We start from the raw sequence: 20,358 nt of genomic DNA, 5'->3' as shown, positions 1-20,358 counted from the left end.
TTAGCTGTCTCCATGCCAAGCATATTGCCATTGCCTTATCAATGGAAAGCTATTAAAAGTGACTTCAGCCTCCACTTGAGTGAATTTTATACTTATGTCAATGTTTTTAAAATAATTTAGGGTTAAATAATAAAGACGCAAGTAGGGATAAACTTCAAAGAGAGAGATCCACAAGACTGTAATATGCTTATAATGTAAAATCCAATTATTGCATCACAGCGATGTGGAACAATTCTCATTTCACAGATAACATTAATACAAAGCTGTCATTATGGATTCTTGAATAACAGTCGCATCAAGACTCGACGTTCTTTAGGCAAAATCTGGACATTTTATGTAATAACAGATGAAATAACCGTCCTGCCCAAGGTATCCAGATCATAAAAGATTTATTTTCTAGAAGGGACATTATTGCCATTGTGGTTCCCATAAATATTTTGCTACCACTAAAAAATGAAGTCTTCTTTTTGTTAGTTTTTCTGTGGTCTTTACAAAAGTGTACTTCATGTTATGTTATTGCACTTTAGTTTTCTTGTTTCATGTTGATATTTTATGCTACATTCTACTCTCATAGAACTGAATGGATATTTTAACTTGGATGAAATAATTGCTTATGGAGTACAATGTCATTTCTAAATATAATTTAATTAAAAAACAGCTATTATAAGTTTGTACGTTGTTTCATTTGTTTGATAACTGTTTAGCAGACACTTAAAAGGATTATTCAGCTTCTAAGAATTGATGTCCTGGTTGTTCAGGTTTTAGTATTATATGACTTATCCTTTGGATAGGTAATAAATATTTGACTACTGGGAACTGACATTCGGCCCCCATGTCGATTTGGGGACGTTCACACTTGCGGTCCGCCCAGGGGTTTCCGTCCTAATCCCCAAAGAAACTGGATAGGGGACGGCTTGCCAGTGGTCAGTTTTAAAAGCTTTTCCACTTTGTGAACATTCCGTGTGGCTAGCCCCAATGGCATGCCATTGCAGCATACCGGTCCTGATTAAGCCCAAATGAATGGGCCTAAACAGGAGCGTGTCTCAAGCCGCGGAATCCACAACAAGATAGGTCATCTCGCTTCTTTTTTCTACAACTAGCTAGCGTAAAAAAAATGCCATTGAAGTCAATGGGAGCCATTTTTGCAGGCGGATTCTATGTCAAAATTTGTCTGCAAAAAAATCCATGTGAACTAACCCTTATATAGCGCCATCATATTCTGCAGCACTTGACAGATATTGTCAACACCGTCCCATATAGAGCTCACAATCTACATTTCCTATTAGTATTTCTTTGGATTGTGGGAGGAAACCGGAGTACCCAGAAGAAACCCACAAAACATGGAAAGAACATACAAACTCCTTGCAGATGTCCGTGGCAGGATTCAAACCTTGGACTAAACAACAGACAACAGTGCTAGACACTTGTATTCTCCATGAAATACCACTTCTGGAATGGTATTTCTTATAACAGTAGGTTATACTATTCCTCTGGTATTCCTCTTAAAAAAATGTATGAAAAAATAGACATCTGGATGCTATAATGAACCTTGCGTAAGTCCCTGAACGTTCTGGAAATTATTTAAACTGACACGAAGTATTTTCAAAATACACAAACTTTTAATTCAAAATTCATAGAAAAACCCTGAAAGACAGTTTGTTCAAAATTCCGCCATCTGTTGTGAAAGATGATCCATAGTTTTCGATACAAGTCACACCTGGTCTGGAATGTCTGGAATCTTCTTAGTCCTAAAGGTTATAGAACTTGTAATGAACAATCGTGTAGTTCTTCCCAAATGGGATCCAAGTTTCTTATTTCTTAATATAGTCAGAATTTAACAATGAGTATGTGGATTATCTGTTCCAACATTGTAGGATAGGCCAGTGGAGAAAAACAATATTCTGTGCTGCTGCAGAATAGATCTCATCCCTAATAGGTCAGATCTAATGGAAATAAGAAACTATATTTCTGCAAAAATTCAAATGCCATGTTAGGGCTTCACTTTGCCATACCTCCCAACCGTCCCGGATTCAGCTGGACAATCCCGGATTCTGGGTTATGTCCACCGGTCCCAGTTGGCAGAAGGTTTACCTCTGATTCAACTCATCTGTGTCCAGAGAGACAATGTCCCCCTCCAGCTGCCTCCAGTTTAATGTCCCCTTGAGCTGTACTCAGTTTAATGTCCTCCTCCAGTTTCCCCCAGTTTAATGTTATTCTCCAGTTGCCCCCAGTTTAATGCCCAACCACCCCCACCCCACCAGCTAACCCTACAGTTTAATGTCTCTCTACAGCTGCCCAAGTTTAAAGTTTAAACTGGGGCAGTTGGAGGGGAAACATTAAACTATGGAGCAGCTGGAGGGGGACATTTAACTGGGGCAGCTGGAGAATGACATTGAATTGTGGGTGCAACAAGAGAGAGACTTTATACTGTGGGATCAATTTGAGGAGAACATTATAATTAGGGGGCATATAATATTAGGGTGACTGTAGGAGCATTATACTGTGGGAGGAGCACAAAGAGATCCATATTTTGTCCCTCTTTGTGTCCTTTGAATGTTGGGAGGTATGCTTTTCTAGAAATATTAGGAAATAGTTTTTAAAGCTAGTTCCTACAAGTCTTTTGTAGCATCAGTAAGTATCCTCTGTTATAAATGGGGGCACTACACTACAGTAGCTTAGACTCTCCAGGAAATTATCATTGTATGGCTGCTGGAAGGCTACATGCCAGATAGCAGTCCATTCAATGGGGATGAGCATCCCTGAGAATTGCTAAAATCCTGCAGTTTACAGACAGCTCATATTCAGAATAGTAACATTTCTACTGTTAAAAGATATGTACAAGGAAAATCCTATGAAAAGAAATGTCATTATATTTAATGAAGAGCAACTAAAATGCAAACAATAGCATGTGAGTATAGTGTGTATGCTTATATTGTCTTACTTACTTTCCTACAACCTATTCTGGCCAAAATGGAGAGAATTGGGATAGAATTGTGCAAACTGACTTATGCCGGCCATAGATTAGATTATTCAGATGTCTGGCAGTAACTTATATCTGCCAGAACAAAACCATCAGCTGAAATCCAACTACCTGATTCTTATCTCCCCTGACATCTGCTATAGGAGAAGACCCCACACACATTAGATGGTTGGATGAACCTGTATACATTGCCATATATAATGTCTATAATGTCTATTGACAACTTCAGGAACAGTGTCTGGAAATTCAAGTGGAAGTAAATGTCTGATCGAAGTGGCAGCTCTCACTATACAGCACATTGCTGATGCTAATGAAGCAGAATCATGGCTGAAAGAACATCTGCCAAGTGAGGATTACAGTAAGCAAGAGTCTAGAGCAGAATTGTTAAGCTAAGGCCCCCACATAGCGAAATACAACTAAAAAACACATAGCATTTTTTTCTGCAGCATTTTTATTTCCCTTATTAAGGCCGGGCCACTACGTGGTGTAAACACCATTGTTTGGCTGCATGGCAGAAATGCAAAAAAAATGCGCCATTCTACAGTGACAACCAGGTGGATGGGAAAAAAAACACGTGCTGCAGACACCCTGTGATCTCCAAAACCGTTGCGTCCACAATGCTGCCAGAAAACTCTCTCCAGCACCGCCTCCATTTTTGTCAGGAACATCCTCTTCTTGTGTCTTCTTCTGGCAGTGAAACTTGTATGCCTCGGGACTGGGCAGAGGCGACTACGCATGCCCACGGCCACAAAAAGAATGGCCGCTTACACAGTAAGTAAGCGGCCATTTTCTTGTGGCCTGTGAGCATGCGCAGTTGGCTCTGCCCAGGCCTACAAGTTTCACCGCCTACGCCGGAAGAAGACACAAGAAGAGGTTGTTCCGGAAGAAGATGGAAGCATTGCTGGAGAGTTCTCTCGCAGTATTGGGGACATCCCTAGTGCTGTTTGAGCGCTGGGGCCTGCCCGCAGTGCTGCGAGAGAACTCATTTGCATACAGTGAAAACCGGTATTTCTACGGAACGGTGGCGCGGAGAAGACATCTAAAGGTAGGAGACAAATAGCCTTTCTTAAGGCTATTCCTACATGTTAGGGAGAAAAATTACCTTCTAAATGATAGGATCCCTTTAATACATGACTGTGTTTGTCACCCCCATTGAGCTATTACCTGTGGACCCCCGGTCAGGCTCAATAAATTAAAACAATATGAAGCTTTTTCGATTTTTTTTCTTTACACCTGGATGAACTAAATGAAGTGGCTGAAACAGCTTTTTTTGGAAACTCATTTTATTAGAAGTTATATACCAGATTAATAATAAAAGCAGTGTCATAAAGCAGATTTATTATGTACAATCAGACAGTAAATTCCTGGGAAAAGGGAAATAAGAAAGGAAACAAAAGCAGACACATATCGCCAAACTATCCCCCCCCCCACACACACACACACACACACACACGCACCACCAGTTTTCATCCATTAACTAGCATAATCAGTACAAGATAACCCGCAGAACAGGTTCAGAAGGACATGAAACTGCTTTTTAGTGAAATGACGCAGCCCTTTGAAATCAGCCAACAAGATCATTGCTGCACATCTTAGCAAATTAAAGTTCATGCTCCTGACCTGTCTTATGAGATACAGGTTGTGCACCAAGGAAACAAGGTGTAAATAATGGGAGGAATAATCTAATATAGTAGGCAAAAAAGCAGCATTGCTACAGCAATGTATTCAGCAAAACTCTTGAATTTACATAAGCTAGCTGTATATATACGATCCTTGAGATTGGAATATTCCATTAAGTACAAGGGTTAATCTTGGCACTTAATGCTGTAATAATAAAAAAAAACTAAAATGTTCCCACCACTTCCTGCCAGTTTGTCACATACGGACCATGGGTGCAGTTGTCAGGAATTGATTCACTCCCCTCAGTCTTGTGCTAACTAGAGATGAGCGAGTACTGTTCGGATCAGCTGATCTGAACAGCAAGCACGCATTGAAATGAATGGAAGCACCTGGTACTTCCGCTTTGACGCCGGCCGGCCGCTTAACCCCCCGCGTGCTGGCTACGTCCATTCATTTCAATGCGTGCGTGCTGTTCGGATCGGCTGATCCGAACAGTACTCGCTCATCTCTAGTGCTAACCCTTCACTCGGTGCAGACTTGAGATTTTCACTATACTTTTCAATTTAAACTTCCCTACTTCCCATATAAACCTATGGGAAAAACTCAGTTTCCACGGGCAAAATTGATGTGCTGCAGTTTTCAAAAACACACACGTTTATGAAAATGCCACATTTCCACAGTGTTTTTTTTTTTCTACAATATGTGGATAAAATTCAGTAAGATCTTACTTTGATAGTACTGCCAAAAACACTGCATTTCTTCAGCATGTGGTTTTAGCCTTAGGCTTCGTTCCCACGGAGTAACGCGCCGCTCATTTAGACACATAAACACATCTCAGAGTGAGGCGCTTCAAAACAGATCCCATTGACTTCAATGTGTGCCAGCTTAAGCACGCTATACATTGAAATCAAAGGGTTATAAAGCCTCCCATTGATTTCAATATGTAGCGTGCATATAGCCGGCACCCATTGAAATCAATGGGATCTGTTTTGAAGCATCTCACTCTGACATGTGTTTACGTGTCTAAATGAGCGGCACGTTACTCCAAGGGAACAGAGCCTAGGTTGAGTCCCCATGTTGTGTAAACACAGCTGTGGTGGAAAATCCTCTTAAAAACACAACACAGTAGTAGCATATATACTATATTCATTATCTGAGGGTGTGCTCCATAACTGCAGCACTGCCCTCAGTCACCCAGCTTAGCTGCAAGGCTGGTTTCACACACAGCATAATAGCATATTCCATATTCCAATAGCATACACCATATTTTCTTAGTCATTTTCAATCCCTTCCTATCAGCCACCATACTTTTACAGCAGATGTGGGGAAGGGGTTAAAGATGCAGCAGAGCAGTCGCCATAGCTACTGGGTCTCCATTGTATTGTACAGCGGAGACCCGGAGCTTCTAAACCCCCATATCTTTTTTTTGTTTTTCTATTCACAGAGCCATATGAGGGCTTAATGTTCGTGGGAAAAAATGTTCATGATGGTGCCATTTAATATTCTGTACAATGCACTGGGAAGCCGAAAACATTCAGAATGGGGTGGAATTAGAGAAAATGTTCATTTTTACGGTGTTCAATGAGTGGCCAAATTAATATGTCACCTGTATTCTATGTTTCGGTACAATTCAGGGGTTACTGACAACCATAACTTTTTTATACACTGTGTGCAGAATTATTAGGCAAATGAGTATTTTGATCACATCATCCTTTTTATGCATGTTGTCCTACTCCAAGCTGTATAGGCTTGAAAGCCAACTACCAATTATGTAAATCAGGTGATTTGCATCTCTGTAATGAGGAGGGGTGTAGTCTAATGACATCAACACCCTATATAAGGTGTGCTTAATTATTAGGCAACTTCCTTTCCTTTGGCAAAATGGGTCAGAAGAGAGATTTGACAGACTCTGAAAAGTCAAAAATTGTGAGATGTCTTGCAGAGGGATGCAGCAGTCTTGAAATTGCAAAACTTTTGAAGCGTGATCACCGAACAATCAAGCGTTTCATGGCAAATAACCGACAGGGTCGCAAGAAGCGTGTTGATAAAAAAAAAAAAAAAAAAAAAAAAGGCGTAAAATAACTGCCCATGAATTGAGGAAAATCAAGCATGAAGCTGCCAAGATGCCATTTGCACCAGTTTTCCATATTTCAGAGCTGCAACGTTACTGGAGTATCAAAAAACACAAGGTGTACGATACACAGTCCGTGGAGTCTCAAACCAGAGGACGATGAGACTCCACGGTCTAGGACTGTTAGACCCCAAATCACCCGCCCCACCCCATATAGCGGTCACCAACTAAGAGGAAGATGAGACTCCATGGACTGTTCTACCCCAAATCAGTCCCCCCCCCCATACTCTCCCCCTCGACTCCAACTCCCCCACACACACACACACACACACACACACACACACACACTTTACTAGCTTTGGCAATGCCAAATATGCATTCGGACGTGCCAATAAAGCCTATTTGATTTGATTTGATACACAGGGACATGGCCAAGGTAAGGAAGGCTGAAAAACGACCACCTTTGAACAAGAAACATAAGATACCGTGTTTCCCCGAAAATAAGACAGTGTCTTATATTAAATTGTCACTCTAAATATAGGACCTGTCTTATTTTCGGGGGGTGCCTTATTACAACCGGCAGTCATGCCGGCACTTCCTTAGTGGAGCATCAGCATGACTGCCGGTTGTAGGTAGTGTAGTGTGGGGGAGGGGAGGTTATCATACTTACCTTTCCCTTATTCCTAGCAGCACTGGTGCTGCTGTTCGTCCTGGAAGTGGTGAGCGGGGCTTAGCGAGGCTTCGGGGGGCGGGGCTTAGCGGAGCTTTGCAAGCTCCACTTCACTGACACAGCAGCCGTGCTCTGTGCTCCGTGTGCACAGGAAAACCGGCTGCTGCCTCTTCTGTATGGCAGCTGCTGTCTCTGCCTCTGGGATGAGCTGGGAGAGCTCATCCTACAACAGCAGAGGCAGCAGCCGGCTTTGCTGTGCACACGGAGCATAGAGCACGGCTGCTGTGTCAGTGAAGTGGAGCTCGCTAAGCCCCGCCCCCCGAAACCCCGCACACCACTGCCGGGCATGCCTTTTTTTCGGGGGATGCCTTATATTAGGCAATTCAACAGAAACCCCCGCATGCCTTACTTTCAGGGGGTGTCATACTTTCGGGGAAACACGGTAAAATGTCAAGACTGGGCCAAGAAATATCTTAAGACTGATTTTTCTATGGACTGATGAAATGAGAGTGACTCTTGATGCGCCAGATGGATGGGCCCGAGGCTGGATCAGTAAAGGGCAGAGAGCTCCACTCCGACTCAGACACCAGCAAGGTGGAGGTGAGGTACTGGTATGGGCTGGTATCATCAAAGATGAACTTGTGGGACCATTTTGGGTTAAAGATGGAGTGAAGCTCAACTCCCAGACCTACTGCCAGTTTCTGGAAGACACCTCTTCAAGCAGCGGTACAGTTTTTTTTTTTTTTTATACTACATTTATTAGACATCCTAGGGGTCTTGAACCCCAGGGAATCAGATCACTAAAGCAATACATTGAAAAGCTAATTTTCCTCCCCAAAATGGCGCCTTGGTTAAAGGAGTTGTCCCATGAAAAGCATCCTATCTATACTGCTAGTTTATGTGGAATAAGACTTTTCCTAAATACATCCCTTTATCAGAACTGCTTTGTTTGGCCGCTATCTTAATTTATTCACTTTGTTGTTGACACTGTGTTTCTATGGCCACTGGGCTTATCTGCTCATTTCCCAAGTGATGTAGCTGCCTGCTCTCAGGGGGGGGGGACGGAGGGGCTGACAAGCAATGTAGCTCCTCAGATAGGGGAGAGGGGAGGGGAGAGCTCCGGGATTACTGTGCTATCTTCAGTTTTTCCACTTATCAGCCGGTTTAATTGAATTTGCCTGATAAGGGCTGAGATAAGGAGTCCATTACCTTGAAATGCAAGTTGACTGAAATCCAGCTCTGCTACATCAGTTTCCACATCAGCTTTATACTGTGGTAATGCATTTACAACCAATCCCTCATTACTACTGCAAACATAGCAGATAGCAGAGCAAGTGAAACCCTGCCCACCAATGTACCGAGAAATCCAGGAAGTGAAGAAAGCACAGAGCCCTGTAGGCTGCAGAACAAGAGTTATGGGAATACCCTTTTAAAGATGTGCAGGCGGATTGCAGGCATTAGCACTGGGGCTTTGCTGTACAATACAGTAAAGACATGGCGGCCGCTAAGCTCCTAAGCCACCGCATACTTAAATATCCCCAACTGGACCCCCCCGAACGGAAACCCAAATGCATATGTGAATATAGCCTTAGCTACTGATCTGATCTCTGGGTTTGGCAACATTCCAGTTGCATCCAACCTAACACAATGGGAACTTATTGGGAATAGGTATTCCCATTTGCATTGCCATTAGACTCATTCACTTGATAAACAGACTGTTTAAAAAGTCTTGAAAACTTTAGCCTGGTGGGGGGTCCAGACACATGTTGATCAGCACTCACTTGCATAGGCCTTATCACAAATGTAAATGCAAACCGAATGGGGGAGGGATGATCTCTGCTGCATGGATTATCGGCAGTGCTGCACTGATTACATAGACCGATGTGCTGCCAATACGTTGCATATTTTAACCTGCTTAAAAGATATGATCTGCTGACCAACAAGCGATCACTCATTGGTCAGCAGCAGTATTAGACACATCAAATATTGCAGATAATTGCCCTGAATATCAGTTCACCTAATATGACCTTTAAAGGGGTTTTCCAGAACTGTAATATCAGATCCGGTCTAATACCTCAGACCCCAACTGAACAACTGTTTGAAGAGACCGCAGCATTCAGATGAACATTGTCGCCTCTTCACTGAATACCTAGCAAAGCGCCATACATTGCTTAGGGGTTGTGCTTGGTATTACAGCTCATCCCATTCACTTGAATTAGACTGAGCTGCAAACAAACCACATGACGAATGAATATGACATCAGTAGGCAGAAGCGGTGCTCAGCTAATGGAGATCCCAAGTATCTGACCCACACCGATCAGAAATAGGATAGGTCATTAATATTTCACTTCCAGAAAACAACTTTAATGTGCCGCTGTGAAGATAATCCTGTACTGTAAGAGCCTGAGTGTGCACCAGAAAGATAAAGGAGGATAGGAATGGAGAGGGGGGCAGGGAATTCACAAAGGAAAAAGGATAGTTACAGGAGGGGGAGGGGGAATGTTCTCAACAGAAACATGTCACTGCTATTCTGTGCAAAGAATTTCCTAGAAAAGATATATTACAGGGTATAGGAAAATACTTACCATTTATACTCGAGTATAAGCCAATTTTTTCAGCACAGTTTTTGTGCTGAAAAAAACCCCTCTCGGCTTATACTCGAGTCAAGCAAAAAAAAATATTTATTTTTTTGGGGGGAGGGGGGTCTATGACAAGCCACAATAGTAATGTATAGAATTTCCCATAAAATAGTAAAAAAAAAAAGAAGCTTTGAAAAAAATAATAAAAAAACAAAGTAAATAAAAGTTCTAAATCCCTCCTTTCCCTAGAATACATATAAAAGTAGGAAATTACTGTGAAACACATACATTTACAATCTACTTTCCTGGCCGCATGATTCGTGCAGGCAGTGCACGGCAAGCACACGGACCCCATCATAGTCTATGGGATGCGTGTGCTTTTAATGCACATCGCTTGCAGCTGAGTTCAGTATAACGTTTGGGGGGTGCCCATGCGGACTCCCCTAACAGAATACCGAATGCAGATGTGAAAGAGGGATAACACAAAGGGAATACTCTTTTGTATAAAACCATGGACCTGTGCATGATACTTGCTGGGCATTTTACTGTCCAGGTCAGACAGGAGAATATCCTTGAAAGGGGACACATATTTCAGTTGTATAAAACAGATATTTCACAGTTAAATACTTTTACAGAAATACCATCTTATTGACTGTAATGGTAAATACACATTGCCGTTTAGACCATGCATATTTTCATTCTTAGTATTAAAAATCCAAACTGTATTCAGCTTCAACTTTTATGAAGCCAATTTCCCCATCAAAGTCAGGGCTCGTTCACATCTGCGGCCCGGTCTCCGTACTTAGGTTTCCGTTTCCTGCCTAAAACACAGGCAGGATACGGAAACCTGCAGGAGACTTTCTCACCCATTCATTTGAATGGGTGAGAAAGCTGTCCGGCCGTGCGCGGCAGTGAGCGTTTTGCGCTCTCCGCCGCGAAACCGGGTTTTATAATCCGGACACAGAGTCGGACATGCAGTACTCTGTGTCCGGATAAAAAAATCCGGTTTCGCGGCGGAGAGCCTAAAACGCTCACCGCCGCGCACGGCCGGACCCGATCTATGGTTTCCGTCTTCTGCCATGCAGAAGACGGAAACCATAGTACGGACACATTGAACGCAGGTGTGAACCCAGCGTCAATAGGAGGGCTGAAAAATGCATACTAATTCACACAGGGGGCGGTATGGTGTATTTTGGTCCTGATTGTGATGCAGGAAGCCGCGTCACAATAGGGCCAAAATGCACCTACCACGACGGTCGCGGCTTCCCGCTTCATAGTAGGCCCAAACAAATAAGCTCAGTCCAGAGGGTGCTGCCGTGAGGCGGACGCCGGGGCTGAAGCAGCCGCTGAATCCGCCTGAAGAAAGGGCAGCTCACTTCTTTTTTCTGTGAGCGGCAACATGCTGCTCATGAAAAAAAAGTAAGCTGGCGGTGTACATAGTCTATAATGGGGGCGGATTCTGACGTGGATTCAGCGCCAAAATCCGCCCCCTCTTGCCCCATGTGAATGAGCCCAAATGCACTTGGTGTTATTTAAGTGTTTATTTTGCACTGAATTTAAAGTGATTTAAAGGCTAAGGCCCCATATTGTGGAAACGCAGCAGAAACAAACTCTGCGTTTTACGGTAACAGCAAAGTGAAGGAGATTTTGGTTAATCTCATCCGCACATTGAGTTGCGAAAAAGCTTTTTCAACCAGTTGAGTTTCTGTAAATTGCAGCTTGTTATTTTAGCTGCTAGATTGCAGGTGCTTTCCCACCATATTTAATAGGGGAATAAAAACACAATGTATTTTTGGCTGCGTTTTTCTATGTGGGACCTTAGTCACAAGACTTCTCCTAAGTTGCCCCACTTCTCTGGAATGCTCTATTCCAAACAATCAGATTGACTCTCAATTTCTACAGCTTATCACAAACCCTTCCACAGTTACAATGCCTAAAACAAACCCTCCTCTGTTCACGCTCCCACATTACCCCGCATGATATGATGCCGTTTCAGGCGCAGGCCCCTCGTTGCGGAATCGTAGCCTTTTTTTGTTGTTGCATTTTATGAGCCAAAGCCAAGAATGACTACAAAAGGTATGAGAAATATATAGGAAGTTCTTATATGTTTACCTTCTGCTCAATCCACTCTTGAATTTTTTTTTAATTTTTTTTTTAAATGTAGATTGTGAGCCCCACATAGAGCTCACAATGTACATTTTTCCCTATCAGTATGTCTTTTTTGGAATATGGGATGGAAATCCATGCAAACACGGGGAGAACATACAAACTCCTTGCAGATGGTTTTTTTTTGCCCTAGGCGGGATTTGAACACTGGGACTCCAGCGCTGCAAGGCTGCAGTGCTAACCACTGAGCCACCGTGTGGCCCCCAATCCACTCTTGAATTTGGCTCAAAAAATGCAACAAAAAAAAGCTGCATTTCTGCAACGTGGGGCCTGAGCTTCAGACTAACTTTATATGTCCAGGCACCATCTGCATATTAAAGGACACGACTGGGGACGGCTCATACAGTCTTGTTTGTGTAATGACAGTCACCTCTATTACAGAATTGTCTGAGCACTGTATAAGCAATGCCGCCCCTGCTACCTCTTGTGTCACCCTCTCTACCTCATAGATTGTAAGCTCTTGTGAGCAGGGCCCTCAGTCCCATTGTGTGAAGCGATTATTTCTTTGCAATGTACAACGCTGTGGAATATGTTGGTGCTATATAAATAAAATGTATTATTATGGAAGCTGATTTTAGCCATGATGCAGTCTTTATGCGCTCTGCAGACATGAGTGTATATGTATATATATATATATATATATATGTATATATATATATATATATATATGTATATATATTATATATATATATATATATATATATATATATATATATATATATATATATATATATATAGGATAGGACTGCAGTGGGCAGAATCCATCTATAGCATCAGTGATACCATAATCTGACTATTGTCACGGTAGTTCCGTCTCTTAGTGATCGGTATCCATGTAAATACTGGCAAACAAACGGTAACTGCAGGCACCACGTGATCGCTTCAATCTCCTCATTACACAACTGTCTCCTCTGAATCACCACATGGGGACACTTTTACCCAGCAACTAAAATGGCTGCCGAGAGAACCCTAGTGATTGGCTGCCGTTTCCCGCGATGAGTACCACGTGATCGTATCAGCTTATCAAAGTCGTAAAACTGAGGGCGGCAGGTAACAAGAAACTCGCCATTTTTCTTTATGGCAAATCTAACTTTACCGCACCGATCAAACAAAATGACATCATCTATAACATAAAACGAATATATTATGAGCCTCAGCTATGGCCGCCGCGTCCTGCTGTTCTAGTTCGTAGCCTATGCCCGCAATAAGCTTTATTTTATTACAAGAAGCTGGCTTGTTCTTCTGATAAGTGTAATACTAACCAAATGTCTAAGCTGATATTTACTACAATCCTTTATTCCCAAGGCCAAGATAGCAAATGTAACAATACGCCCACGGGGCTCTGAATAACTTAAAGATGGCGGCGGTGACCCCCACTCACAACGAGGAAAGCCGGCTCAATGCGGACACCAGAATGTTCCAGAAGATGACGTAGGCTGGTGTCAGGTGACCAAACGCCGCGCGATGATTCGTCGAAGAGCGAGTACGTCACGAAGTCTTCTGGAAGCTTCCAGAGCTCTATAAAAAGGCGCCGGTCCCTTCTCTCCTCCTCATTTTACCCGCAAACAGCTCGGAGACGGCGAGCAGCTCAGTAATACTCAAGGACCTACTAACTTATTGCAGGTATGTTGGAAGACACGGAGGCCGGGTGGGGAGTAGTAGCAAATGTTATTTAATTTGGAAATTGGATTTATTATGTAATATAACTTTTTGGGTGGTTAATTTTATTAATTTTTTTTTTTTATCATGCATTACTTAATTCTCCCGGATTGCGGGTGGTTACTTGTATGGCTTTGTTTAATAGAATTTAAAGTGTTAACCGTAGTAAGGTCACATGGTCATTCTATACTAAAATGGCGGCAGCTCTACTCAAAATGGCGTGTAGGTTCTTAATCATTAGTTGTGGGGGCCACATGCTATCTGAGCAAGGCCATGGACCTGCCCAGGGCCACTGGTGTTCATGTCTGGGTTTTGCTCATGTCTAAATGTAGCCTGCACTGCCTTTAATATAATATAAGCAAGTCTATATGAGCTATTCTATATAATGTAGTTGTGACTCTCGTTAGCATTATCTAGTTTTTTTTTTTTCCCTCCTCAGTGAGGACATCACACTGATTTCTCCCAAGGATTTAATTGGGATGTTGTAATAGCCCACCATGTTAACTTGTTCACATATCTTAACACGTGACTGATGCAATTACCAGGATCAGTCAGTGATAGGTTTAGCTGTAGTCCCTGGCTCTGTGCAATGTAGGCTTTATCTAGATGCAAAAGAGATTTGGACAACACTATATGCTATAAAATATTATGGCTTATTACAGTTCTAAATGTTCATCTTGGAGATAAAAAATCTACAGCAGTATGTTACATACATTGGATTTCTTCTTTTTAGTGATAAATTATTAGCCGGAGCATATTCCTGCCTCATAGACAACAGCAGTTTCTGCCTTACTGTTGCCTATACTGCTAATTAAACCACGTGCTATCTAAATGTGGCTTTATGGTAAGGTGTGGGACAAATCGGCCTGACTTTCCCAAATGTGACTCATCTTTTATATGTAACTAGTATCTTGATGTGTCCAGGCCCGCAGTATGCTTATGTGCTGTGATTTGAATAAGGAATGGATATAAAATGTTAACCTCCCTTTCCAAATGGCAGTTTGCTTGTAGTCTCTACTAGTAATATGACTCATGTGTTGCACTTGAATAGAGTGCTGTCGTCTGAGCATGAGCACTGCAGCTACACCCAAAGCATATAGGGTGACTGGAGATAGTGGAGTATATCATGTGCCTATGACACACTACTGATTGTGGAGGTGTGCACACACCCTCATTGGGAATTTCAGATATTAATGGCATAAGTTACTATATTGAGTCCTTTAACGTTCCAGATGTATATTTATTTTATATTTTTGATTTTTTTTTTTTTCCAGAAATGTCTAAGGGACCAGCAGTCGGCATTGATCTTGGAACCACCTACTCCTGTGTGGGTGTCTTCCAGCATGGCAAGGTGGAAATCATTGCCAATGACCAGGGAAACAGGACCACACCTAGTTATGTTGCTTTCACAGACACCGAGAGGTTGATCGGTGATGCTGCCAAAAATCAAGTGGCCATGAATCCAACCAATACAGTTTTTGGTAAGTTCTCAAATGAAAGGTAAAATGGCTTATTCTAATAAAGTAACTTATTTGGAAGACAAATGCTGATTAGTGTTTGGGCTTGTTTTCAGATGCCAAGCGTCTTATTGGTCGAAGATTCGATGATGCTGTTGTACAGTCTGACATGAAGCACTGGCCTTTCAATGTTATAACTGATAATGGAAGACCCAAGGTCCAAGTTGAATACAAAGGCGAGTCAAAGTCTTTTTACCCAGAAGAAATCTCCTCTATGGTCTTGACAAAGATGAAGGAGATTGCAGAAGCCTACCTTGGCAAGGTAAGAGTTACTGTAGATATAATAATGTGATTATATTATGGGGGTGGGCAGGGTGTAGCAGGACACCTAAGAAAAGACTGATGAGGGACCTTGGAAGTGGCTAAACTTTGGCTAGGGTAGAAAAGATGCTATATATTGTACAAGTGTGTATTTAAGTGCTTAGTTTGTTGCATACTTTCACTCCAGAAATTTAGGTCATAGATTTTTTAATGAATTAGAGAATAGTTGGAGCAGGGGCATTTGGCTTGGCCTAACTGCTCCCCTCCTGCTTAACATGGGAGTGATGGGGAAAGTGCATTTAAATATTGGTTCTTGACTACTGTAAATGATCAGCAGGAGAACATTTTTGTGGCTGGTAACCAGTCTCCAATAGAGGGCTATGCTGGAAAATCACTAATTCACAACCCCAGTTGGGGGAAAATGGTGGTAATATAACTTACCTCTGATCTTGTATTACAGACTGTGACAAATGCTGTGATCACTGTCCCAGCCTACTTCAATGATTCCCAGCGCCAGGCTACAAAGGATGCTGGTACCATTTCTGGTCTCAACGTTCTGCGTATCATTAATGAGCCAACTGCTGCAGCCATTGCCTATGGATTGGACAAAAAGGTAACTTTTTTTTGTTTTTAATGTTAACTACTGTGATTGCTGTGATGACTGTTTCCAACTCCATTCGTAGTTTCCACCAGACCGGAGCTGCAAGCTCATGATGGTTTCAGTACCTTCCTTGGATGTCTGAGCGATCTAGTCTTGTAGTTTTAGCTCTTGCGTTAAGATCACTAACATTCAGGCGGTGACAATCATTCACAAGTAACTTTTTACTTCGTGACTTAGTTGCAAGTGCTTAGAATTGCATATGAATGCAAAAGTAACTTTTATTGCATGTACATTAAAGCAATATTAATTCTTGACTTTATTTTACAGGTTGGAGCAGAAAGGAATGTGTTGATCTTTGATTTGGGTGGTGGCACTTTTGATGTGTCTATCTTAACCATTGAAGATGGGATCTTTGAAGTAAAGTCAACAGCTGGAGACACTCATCTGGGAGGTGAAGATTTTGATAACAGAATGGTGAATCACTTTGTAGCAGAATTCAAGAGGAAGCACAAGAAAGATATAAGTGACAACAAGAGAGCTGTTCGCCGTCTCCGCACAGCCTGTGAGCGGGCAAAGCGCACCCTGTCATCCAGCACCCAGGCTAGCATTGAAATCGATTCTCTGTATGAAGGCATCGATTTCTACACCTCAATCACCAGAGCTCGCTTCGAAGAACTAAATGCAGATCTCTTCAGAGGAACCCTGGATCCAGTTGAGAAGGCCCTTCGTGATGCCAAGCTTGACAAATCACAGATCCATGACATTGTGCTGGTTGGTGGGTCCACACGTATCCCTAAGATTCAGAAGCTGCTCCAGGACTTTTTCAATGGAAAGGAACTGAACAAGAGCATCAACCCAGATGAGGCTGTAGCCTATGGTGCAGGTATGTATTAATGCAGCTAACTATATATTTATTACCATTTTGTAAGTGATTCGCAAAGATGAATGGTTCCAAAGTCATTCGTAGTTTCCACCAGACCGGAGCTCCAAGGCTCATGATGGCTCCAATACCTTCCTTGGATGTCTGAGCGTTTCACCAGAACTATGAAGTGATGTTTTGTTTGAATTTATCTTCTAATAGACTGTCTTTTTATCTTCAGCTGTGCAGGCTGCCATCTTGTCTGGAGACAAATCTGAGAACGTGCAGGACCTCCTTCTGCTTGATGTCACCCCTCTGTCTCTGGGTATTGAGACTGCTGGTGGAGTCATGACTGTCCTGATCAAGCGTAACACAACCATTCCCACAAAGCAGACACAGACCTTCACAACCTACTCTGATAACCAACCAGGTGTCTTGATTCAGGTGAGGAGATGGCATCTGTCACAAGTTGTTAGTTAATACTCTATATTGATGAGTGCATGTTTGATCTGATGGTGGTCTTTTTGTTCAGGTATATGAAGGTGAGAGGGCCATGACTAAAGACAACAACCTGCTGGGCAAGTTTGAGCTGACTGGCATTCCTCCAGCTCCTCGTGGTGTTCCTCAGATTGAGGTGACATTTGACATCGATGCCAACGGTATCTTGAATGTGTCTGCAGTGGACAAGAGCACCGGCAAGGAAAACAAGATCACCATTACAAACGACAAGGGTAAGTATCATAACCTCACACCTACCTTGTTTCCCCGCTATGATGACTGTTTCCAACTCCATTCGTAGTTTCCACCAGACCAGAGCTGTGGCTCATGATGGCTCCAGTACCTTCCTTGGATGTCTGAGCGGATAAAGCTTTAAATGTTTTTAAATGGTGGCAGGGGGTTTGCTCTTGTGCTGCTTGCTAAATGTGGATTTGTTTTAACAGGTCGTCTCAGCAAGGAAGACATTGAGCGCATGGTTCAAGAGGCTGAGAAGTATAAGGCTGAAGATGAGAAGCAGAGGGACAAGGTTTCATCCAAGAACTCTCTGGAATCCTATGCCTTCAACATGAAAGCAACTGTTGAGGATGAAAAACTCCAAGGAAAGATCTGTGATGAGGACAAACAAAAAATCCTGGATAAATGCAACGAGATTATTTCTTGGCTAGACAAGAACCAGGTATGTATCAAAACAAAGGCTTTAGGGCATGTAAGTCGCTGTGATGATTGTTTCCAACTCCATTCGTAGTTTCCACCAGACCAGAGCTTGAGGCTCATGATGGCTTCAGTACCTTCCTTGGATGTCTGAGCGACACTCTTTAACTCTTCCACCTCTGCAAAGTAACTTCTTGACTTAACCATTCCTCATCTCTTTACAGACTGCAGAGAAGGATGAATTTGAACACCAACAGAAAGAACTTGAGAAGGTCTGCAACCCGATCATCACTAAGCTGTACCAGAGTGCTGGTGGCATGCCAGGAGGAATGCCCGGTGGCTTCCCAGGAGCAGGTGGTGCTCCATCCGGGGGTGCATCATCTGGACCCACAATTGAGGAAGTCGATTAAATGTTAACTGGAAACATTCCTCTAACAACTCCTAGGACACAATTGCTAATGGCTGTTCCTGATTTAATTCCCATTTAAGCTGCTGTAAAGTTTACTCTGGGGCATTAATACTTGAATTCACTCCATCAAACTTGGAACGCCATTGCACCCTACTTGTACTGTAAGAAACTCGTCCAGAGAAATAAAGTTTATTTAACTGGCTTCTGTCTCCTTACATTTCTTGTAGTGCACATACACAGTAACATTTGTAAAAGTGTTCATGGTAATCCACTCTGTCCTGACAGAATTCAGATGGCTGCTGTAGGCAAGGAAGTTGGTTTTGATAAATGAGGCCTTCCTGTCTGACCTCTGTGCTAATTTAGTGTAACTCACCACTTTGCCATCTTAGCGTATTGAAACGGCCCAGGCACTGTAACAACCCAGTTCTTAAACTGGGATTTTGAGGTGTTCGAAGAATTTTCCAAAGTGGCAGATACTCCTTGGTGTGCTATTACATCTGAGATGGCTGTACATACTTCCTTAACACAGAAGGCCGTGTAAACCTCAACTTGTCAAGTGGCATTGTATGGCTGAAGTTAGCAGATTTGCAAATGCAAAAAACAACTCAATTCTTTCAAATGTTTTAATGCATGTTTTTGAATGGCACATGTTAAACAGCATGTGTCTAGTGGAAAATCATGTGGTTACAAGCTGTTAAAGTGACTTTTTTTTTTTTTTTTAATCAACTCTTGCTGGAAAGGTGACTAAGGCCCTAGGTAGGCTCTAACCTCACTTTCCAATAGGAGGTGAATGTTGCACAGCTTTACTTAAGTTTCTTGTAAAATAAGTATTTATTCCAAATTTCCACTTGAACCAACAGTGGGGTTGTGTAGGGGTGCAAGTTTCTTACCTTTCCATTCAGGTTACCAGTGCAATTTGTGCACAGGGTAGATGTCTAAATACTGCTCCCAAGATTTAAAGGGGATTGTCCAGGATAAAAAAAAAAAACATCTCCCCTACAACTTTCTAAATGGCACTTGTTACACCCCCCCCCCCCCAGCAGACATCCTGGTGTCAGTCTTAAGGGTCAGTTCACATGTGAACCGTATGCGCAGGTTCTGACACGCAGCTTTCCCCTCCTATGTCTGCTCAAATGAATGGGCTGACATAGGGTGCTGCTGCCAGGCGTAATCCACAGTCCAGCAAGCCGCGTTTTCCGTCTGAAGAAATGTCATGTCGCTGCTTTTCTCTGCTAGCAGCAGCTCGCCGCTAGCGGAAAAAAGAAGCCCAGTGGTCTGCATAGACCACCATTGTAAAGGGGCGGATTTTGAAGCAAAATCTGCCTCTTTGCACACGTGTGAACGAGCCCTTTGGTATATCTGCACCCTGGGATATCCCTAAAGTTCCACCCTCCCCAGCGCCTGTAAACATAACATACATGTTCCTCCTGTAGATGCAGGACATCATGAAAGTCTTTCTTCTACATTGCATGTGCCAACCATCCACACATGTGCAATACAGTGGGTGATGACGCATGTCGGTGCCAGCTGCATAGGATGTCATAGGTCTGGAAGGTAAGTATAATGGGGGTTTGGGAGGTGCTCACAGGAGGTGCCAGTTGGTATATTAGTGTGTGCTGGGTGGCACGTATCTAGAAATGTCTAAAGTAGAATATGAACTACAAATGCACAAGCCATATCATACCATGCAGGGGCTAGTATGAAGCATTATACGGTTAGTGTGCATTGCTACTTAGATTTTTGCTAAAAATAATCCATTATCCTGAAGCTTTGTTTCTGCAATGATTATGGTGATTACAATATTTCAGCCAATGGAG

The 20,358-nt window shown here is 42.6% G+C and overlaps 1 protein-coding gene and 3 non-coding genes across 4 annotated transcripts; all 4 read left to right on the top strand.

Moving 5' to 3' along the window:
• Positions 1-13,583: 13,583 nt before the first annotated feature.
• On the top strand, positions 13,584-18,743 carry HSPA8 (heat shock protein family A (Hsp70) member 8). Its single transcript, XM_075280005.1, has 9 exons — positions 13,584-13,709; positions 15,020-15,226; positions 15,319-15,524; positions 15,984-16,136; positions 16,452-17,007; positions 17,225-17,427; positions 17,516-17,714; positions 17,925-18,157; positions 18,357-18,743. The coding sequence occupies exons 2-9, from the start codon at positions 15,022-15,024 to the stop codon at positions 18,540-18,542; spliced, it is 1,941 nt and encodes a 646-aa protein (XP_075136106.1). The 5' UTR covers positions 13,584-13,709; positions 15,020-15,021; the 3' UTR covers positions 18,543-18,743.
• LOC142210932 (small nucleolar RNA SNORD14) lies at positions 17,058-17,156 on the top strand. Its single transcript, XR_012717038.1, has one exon. It is a non-coding gene; the product is annotated as a small nucleolar RNA SNORD14 (small nucleolar RNA).
• Positions 17,749-17,845, top strand: LOC142210931 (small nucleolar RNA SNORD14). Its single transcript, XR_012717037.1, has one exon. It is a non-coding gene; the product is annotated as a small nucleolar RNA SNORD14 (small nucleolar RNA).
• Positions 18,193-18,290, top strand: LOC142210930 (small nucleolar RNA SNORD14). The gene has a single exon (XR_012717036.1). It is a non-coding gene; the product is annotated as a small nucleolar RNA SNORD14 (small nucleolar RNA).
• Positions 18,744-20,358: the final 1,615 nt, after the last annotated feature.

This window comes from Leptodactylus fuscus, chromosome 6, assembly GCF_031893055.1.
Source record: "Leptodactylus fuscus isolate aLepFus1 chromosome 6, aLepFus1.hap2, whole genome shotgun sequence".
Taxonomy (NCBI): domain Eukaryota; kingdom Metazoa; phylum Chordata; class Amphibia; order Anura; family Leptodactylidae; genus Leptodactylus; species Leptodactylus fuscus.
This window is presented reverse-complemented; position numbering and strand designations above follow the sequence as displayed.